At 36.4% G+C, this 7,460-nt stretch overlaps 1 protein-coding gene across 1 annotated transcript; it reads left to right on the top strand.

Moving 5' to 3' along the window:
* The first annotated feature begins 4,512 nt into the window (after positions 1–4,512).
* On the top strand, positions 4,513–7,190 carry LOC129230662 (TD and POZ domain-containing protein 3-like). Its single transcript, XM_054865077.1, has 2 exons — positions 4,513–4,566; positions 6,569–7,190. The coding sequence occupies exons 1-2, from the start codon at positions 4,521–4,523 to the stop codon at positions 7,162–7,164; spliced, it is 642 nt and encodes a 213-aa protein (XP_054721052.1). The 5' UTR covers positions 4,513–4,520; the 3' UTR covers positions 7,165–7,190.
* Positions 7,191–7,460: the final 270 nt, after the last annotated feature.

Raw genomic sequence — 7,460 nt, 5'->3', positions numbered from 1 at the left:
CAGCTAATTTTAGAGTGATTGACAGGGGTGATGAGCGAAAATATATTGAGGCGGACAACCAAGAGTGTAAACATGCCGCTGACGCCAGTAACACTATTCGCAATTCTCAACTCAACACCCTCATGATTTCGCATGATTGTTCATTTTTGGCGATGAGTTGGGGGGGGGGGGGGGGCGAATCTACTATACATTATATACGAAAGGTTACATGCACGGAATGATCGCCGTTTATTTCACCACACACTTTCACCCTCGCTATCATTAGTGAGTACAGAACATTTGTTTATTTGCGAATACTCAGGCAAGAAATTTTTATTCTTTACGTTTTTCTCTTATTCAGCGGGGTTTTTCCCCTTTGTTTGCTTGCCCCTCCCCCCTTTCTTCCTTTCTATTTTCTATCTTTTTTCTTTCTCTCTTTCTTTTCCTTTTTTTTTGCGTCAGTGTCGCCCCCCCCCCCCCAAAAAAAAAAAGTTTCGGGCCTCTAGTTTCCGACTAGGCTGACATGGCCTCTTGTCGGGCCTGGGTATTATTCACTACCTTGTTTGACAAAGTATTTCACAATGCAAGAATACGGGACTTAGCCGTTTCGTATCGAAGTTCCCTGTACGCAGGACAATTTTTCAAAATTCGGGACTGTCCCATAAAATCCGAAACGTTTGGCAACCCTGCACATGAATCAAAAAAAGCTTCACCGTTTCTGCTGGTCTATTTCATGCAACGCCTCCTAAATACTAAATGCCTATCACATTTGCTTCTAAAAGTGATCCTCCGCCGGTACTCTAACAACGCTACCTGGAGGCAAGACATGGATGACGTTGCTATGACGATGTATCCAAACAATTCAAATCAAATTATTGATTGTCAATTACAAAATTTAAATTCAGAAGATAACCGATTGTGTTCTCCCCTATTAATTTATAATACTTTCAACCTTCGATAGATGGCGTTTCGAGAGTACCGAAATTGGTCTTACTGGGATCATTTTGCTGCTTGGGCGTCGTGGCCGGGGGGGGGGGGGGTCCGAGGGGTCCGGACCCCCTCAATAATTGAGAGTCGGACCCCCATAAAAATTTGAATTTGTTAAAATAAAATCCCTTATTTGGAGGGAACTTATTACTGTTTCAGTTCCAAAAAAGGACGATAATGCACAGTTACATAACACATAATTTATTCTGTGAAATGCAGTTGTGAAATGATAAATTATTACGTAATTGAGTCAAAATGAACTTTGCTTGCATAAAGGAAAGCAACTGGCTGCAATGAAAGCTTAGAAGCAAAGAATAAGCGTTGCTAATTGTAAGGAGCCTAAACTACCTCGCAGCAGGTCCGTCATTTCGAATTTTCACGGAGGGGCGGGGGGGAGGGGGGAGCAAAGGATAGATACTCAATGTAAATTTTTTCAAAAAAAAAAAAAAAAACTATGCCGAGTCTAGAAGACAGGTTTAAAAATGAACAAGTAGATGATAAACGAGCAAATACAATAAAAGTAAAAAAAAAATTTTTTTTTTCTAAATGCAATCTTAAAATATAATTTAGGAACATCGAGATTCTGTCTTATTAAATTACCTCACCTGGGCAATCAAAGCATGTTTTAAATAGAAAAAAAGCTGAAATATTGCGAGAAAGATTTAAAATATTGTAATGAAATAATCACAAGAAAAGTTCTAAGTACTTGAATGTTCGAAAAAAAAAAGTAAAACAAAATTTTATTAAGATATTCAGGAGGCATGATATTTATAATAAAGTGAAAAATTAGACCTAATGTATAAGTGTTAACAATGGCGTACCTAAGCATGGGTACCTAATCCTGAACATGAACCTAATCCTGAGTATAATATTCACTCCATGATGAGGAAAAGGGGGAGGGGGCGGTCCAGGAGTCCCCCCCCCCAGAAATTTTTTTAATTTGTAGTCTTAAGAATGCATTTTGGCTTCATATTTTTCAAAAACTTGAAATTTTACATTTCACTTTGGGTTTCACCCTACATACGGGTGACACTCGAAGGGTATTGCCTCGTCCTATCCTCAATAGCGACGTCACTGGTGTTAAGTACATTACACTAGTCCAAAATGTTAAAAGTGCTTTTACTGAAGTCGCAGACGTATTTCAAATAAATATCCGGCTGGAAATTGAAAATTTCTGTATAGAAAACCATAGCAGTTAAATGGTTTTGAAAAAGAAAAAGACTATCCTCAAGCCTTATCCCTATTCAGGACTTCATAAAAGGTCGCCTAAAATTGTGTTTTGAAACTTTTATTTTGAAAGCAAGGGAGAGTATCTAAATATCATTTCTTCCCCTAACGTCAGCAACGATAGCCCACAACTGCACATTTACAATTTCAATGTCGAAAAACTACCAGGAGAGGGCCCTCACCGTAATATCGGAAAAACGCCCACTCCCCACTATCAGAGATCGTCTTGACTTTCGTCTTCAGAGCTTCAACTGTGAAAATATTTCTAAGATCCCTGAACCTTTCTTCCTAACTAAAGAGCGTCTAAACGCGTTTATACCTAAACTTTCGAAAAAAGTTTGGGGAAAGCCTTGAAATTCCTTTTCCCTGCACCATCGAAAGTCATCTATATAAATTCAACTTTTTTGGATCTTCAACTTCAAAAAACTGTTTGTTCCCAAAATGGCCTACAATTGTGTTTTTAAAACTTCGATTATGAAAAAATTCCGGACACGGCCCCCGAATCTCTCTTCTCTCAAACATCACCAAAAATCGTCTAAAACTAAGTTTATAAAACAATAATTTCGAAAATTTCTCTGGACCCCCCATTTCTGAGTCAAAATTGTGCTTCAGTTGGTTAACTATGCTCAAAATACACAAAAAGTGATTAAACCCTGTTCTCTTGTGTTAACACTTCATTAGAAAAAAATCGCACAGAGGAAAATGAACACAGTTATTTTTATCACACATACTGGCTAGGAAAAGTTTCTTTATTTTGTGTGTTTATGCTGATAAAGATGCTTCAGTTTTTAATATTATGTATTAAATGACAACGCTAATCCATTTTTACTATGTATAAATTTTTTAATACTTTTTTTTTGAAGCAGATTGAAATTAGCAGTGTTAAAGTTGTCCCCCCCCCCCAATAAATGTTATCCGACGACCAGGGTTGCCAGACGTCCCGGATTTCAAGGGACAGTCCCGTATTTTGAAAAATTGTCCCGCGTCCTGGGGAACATCCATACGGGACGGCTAAAGTCCCGTATTTTGGCAAATAACAGTATTTTACAAAACGAGACATTATTTTAAGGGAAAAAAATAACAAAACACGTGAAAAAAAAGGGCTAAAAGAAAATAATTTGGTAGCAAATGCAAAAATTGTTATCGTTTTTATTTGGTTCGTATGTTTTTGTTTTGGCGGCAGACCATGAGGCTTACTCATTCAGATTTCCACATCGGCTGGTGTGGCATTAAAAAATAATTTTTGCTCCTCGATTCCTTCCATTACTATTTTTGATAAAGTAGTCACATTTAACAAGAAAAATTTTCGATTGCACTGTTTCTCTTATAGCAAACGCAAGTAAAAAACTATTTAGCACCTGTTCCTATCAACGTCGATCTGTACACTGAACATCGTTCTATTGCTTGCTTTATTCTCTGAGATAAAGTTCCTCCAAAATTGTGCTCACCCATAAACATACTGAGAGGAATCTTCGGAAAGCTATAAAAACATTGTTGTTTATCACTCCTTAAAAATACACCATAACCAGTAATTGCACTCAATCTCAAAAATATCCCCCCCCCCCCTTCTTTTCACTTCTAAAAGCCTGTCCCGTATTTACTGTTCTTAAATCTGGCAACCCTGCCGACGACGCCAATGGCTAAAAGCGAGAAAGCGATAGGTATTTAGTATTTAGGAGGCGTTGATTTCATGTAGCAATCACATGGTTGCCATTTACTGCAAGATTATAAGAAAGAAAAAAAAAAATGACGCCAAAGAAGCTTCATCCAATAGCCGATGACTTTGAAGTTCATACTTGGCACTTTTTGTCTCCCCCCTCCCTCTAATCAGAACATCTTACAGTAGCTCAAAAAAGCTTAGTAGGAGTATTAGTTATCGCAGATAACATATTGGTATGGATCTATTTCCAAAATTTTGCACATCGGAAGTGTTTTTTTCATTTCACCAGTCGAACAGCGGAGCTTGTGTTGTTTGGAAAATCAAAGACTTTTCAACCCTGAAAGAAGAACCGAAATTTTATCCATCTCCTGAATTTACATTCAGGGACTTCAAATGGAAGCTGGAACTTTATCTATGCGGAAATACTGAAAAAAATTCAGGATATGTTGGTTTATTTTTGAAATCTCTCTCACATTTTCCGTCGAAACTGAATTACGAATTCATCATCAAAAACGAATTTGGGAAGGATTATGGTCGTGGATGGCAAACAAGGGATTTCTCAGATCGTACAGCCCATGGACACAGCAGACTATTTAAGAGACAAGATCTTTTAGGCGGAAAATATGCAAATTTGCTTCCGAATGACACTTTAACCGTGTGCTGTAAAATGATGATGGTCGAAAATATGGAAACTGAAACTACAACTTTTACAGGTAAAGTATGGCAATGGAGGGCAAAATGAAATGGTGAAATATTTACCCTGTTTTTAGCAGAACCTTCCTGGTAATAAATGTTTAAACTATGTAATGCAAGCTACTCCAGTCAGGAAAAGATAATCTCTAAAGATCAAAGTGTATAATAATACAACCAATTAAAAAAAATTAATACAGTAAAACCTGTCTACAACGGTACTGTTGGAGCCTGAAAAAATATTGTTATAGACAGGTTATCGTTACAGACAGTTTGATCATCTGTGCTGACATTTTTCTGGAACCAAGGAAAATATCGCTACAGACAGGTTTATTGTTATAGACAGTATCGTTATACACAGGTTTCACTGTACTCATATTGTAATATTTTGTTTTTCGTAGAAATTTCTTTTTATGATAAAATGACCACTTTTTCATTTTCAAAATTAATTGGGACCTACTAATATGCAGTTAAGCATTTATTTAATTTTATCCGGCTTATTTTTATTTCAAATGTTTTGTCCAATTTTTCAAGTACATGCGGGGCATAGCAAAATGGATAATTTCGTTTACTTTTTCTATTATTTATTAAATCAGTAATGTATTAATCTTCTAAATAATTAATTTGTATTACTTCAATTTCAAAGTTCACTTATTTATCCATTCATTCACCTATTTTTGTATTCATTTACTATTTTATTCACTCAACTGTGAAAAGTTCCCCATTCGCATTCCCCCCCCCCTTTAAACTCAAAATTTCCAAAAATCTTTGCTTCGCACACGTTTACGTTATAAAATAAACCTATGTTCCAAATTTCAGCTTTCCAGCCTTAGTAGTTTAGACTGTGCGTTGATTGTCAGTTAGGACAAGCTACTTTACATAAATAATGATTGCAGCTAGTTTGAAAATTCTTTTTTATTTCGGAAAATCATTTTACAATTAAAACTGTCCTTCAATATATTTAGTGACTGGAAGATTGTAGTTTCATAATAGTTTTTTCAGAGAAAATATAATTAATTTCTTTACCTGTAAATTCTTACTGATTTAAAATTTTATATGACTTAGCGAAAACGAAAAATGTTTTCGAAAATTTTAGATGCATAAATTTATGTCCTTGGTAGCAAAATATTGCATTTAAAACTCGGTAGTTTTTTCACGTGTATCACTAATCACTTTTACATTAACTATTTTTGAGATATAATAGCAGCTCAGTTCGTTACATTTCGCTTTTATTTGAATTTTTAGAAACAAATGGACAAAGTATGTATCAGGTGGTTACAATTTAAATTTTTAGAAAACACTAATTTAAATATTCTTGGGGAAAATGTTTTTTTTTTCCCCTGGAAAAATTGCACCGCTTGAGACCCTTAATACAGGGTGGCCCAAAACGATAGCGTCAACTCTGCTGAGCTGGATTCCTCGTTGGGAATACATAAAAACTTCATACAGAAACGTGTCTGTACGAGCCATAGTTTACTAGAAAAACCGAAAAACAAAGTATGACGTAACTGCTGGTGCAAGGAAAAGACATTTTATTGGACATATGAACAACGATATTTGCATATCTTTCCGGACGATAACGTTTAAAACGTAATTTCACGTATTTGTTGTTGTACGTAATGTACGTATACTGCTGTTGATATGTTCAATAAAAATTTTTTTCTTGCACCGGCAGTGACGTTATACTTAGCTTTTCGTATTTTTCTCGTAAACTATGGATCATACAGGAACGCTTTTTTTAAAAAACCGTTTCTATGTTACAGTGAAACCTGTGTAAGTTGACCACTTGCGGTGCACTACTTTAGTGGTCAACTCAAACAGGTGGTCAACTTACAGGGGTTGAAATATATGATGTAGATCTAATTCTGTGCCTTAAAATAGCGGTCAACTTAGACAGGTAGTCAACTTACAAGGATGATCAACCTTACAGGTTTTACTGTACTCCCAACGAGGAATCTAGCTGTGCAGAGTTGATGCGGCTGTTTTGGAGCATCCTGCATGATAAAAAAATTTCCTCCATCTTAGGTGCAGAAAAAAGTTTCCCTAAAAGTGCCCTTCTGAACTGTGAAATGGATTCCTCCCTAAGCAAGTTTCGTGAACCACTGGAGAGCGGCAACTTATCTGACGTTTTGATCCGTGTGGGCAAAGACACAATCGCAGCACACAAACTGATCCTGTCCACCAACTCCGAAGTTTTCCAAGCCATGCTTGAGAGCGACATGAAAGAGAGCCAAGATAATACTGTCAACTTGGTCGACATGGATTTGACCGTGGCAAAGGCGATGTTGCTCTGGATGTACACGAGAAAAGTAGATCAACTCTCCACTGAAATGTCTCTCCAGTTGTACATTGCTGCCGACAGGTACATGCTGTCTGAACTGAAAGAGAAGTGCCGCGAATTCGTATCAAAAAACTTGTCTTCTAAAAATGTCGGTGAAGTCTTCGAAATTTCCAAATTGCATTCAGATACTACACTGGAGAAAGCAGTTAAAAAATTTTTCGCTGGTGATGTTAAGAATGTTCTCAAGTCTGAGGAATGGAAAGAGTTTTCTGTTCAGAAGCCAATTTTATCGGTAGAATTACTGACCCATGCCATCACAAGCAATGAGTTTGTTTTTTGAGTTGACTATAATTATTTCCTGTGCTAAAGCTCTGTACTTTTCATACTTCTGAAACAAATTTAATTGTTATTGCTTAGTTAATTAAATATTTTCTGCTGACTTAACTTTTTCAAAACATGTGTCTTTATTCATGTTTTCTCATAAAATCTGCATTTGCAACGATTCAGAACCCACGAACGATCGGGGGATGGGGCATGGTTTGGTCACTGTATCCTCCCAAAAATTCCATTATTCGGCAAATTTTGCAGCTCTATTCGGCAAAATTAGAAGTTCCATTCGGTAGGATTATCATCATT

This window comes from Uloborus diversus, chromosome 9, assembly GCF_026930045.1.
Source record: "Uloborus diversus isolate 005 chromosome 9, Udiv.v.3.1, whole genome shotgun sequence".
NCBI lineage: Eukaryota > Metazoa > Arthropoda > Arachnida > Araneae > Uloboridae > Uloborus > Uloborus diversus.
The sequence above is the reverse complement of the archived record's forward strand: the minus strand, read 5'-3'. Positions and strand labels throughout refer to the sequence as shown.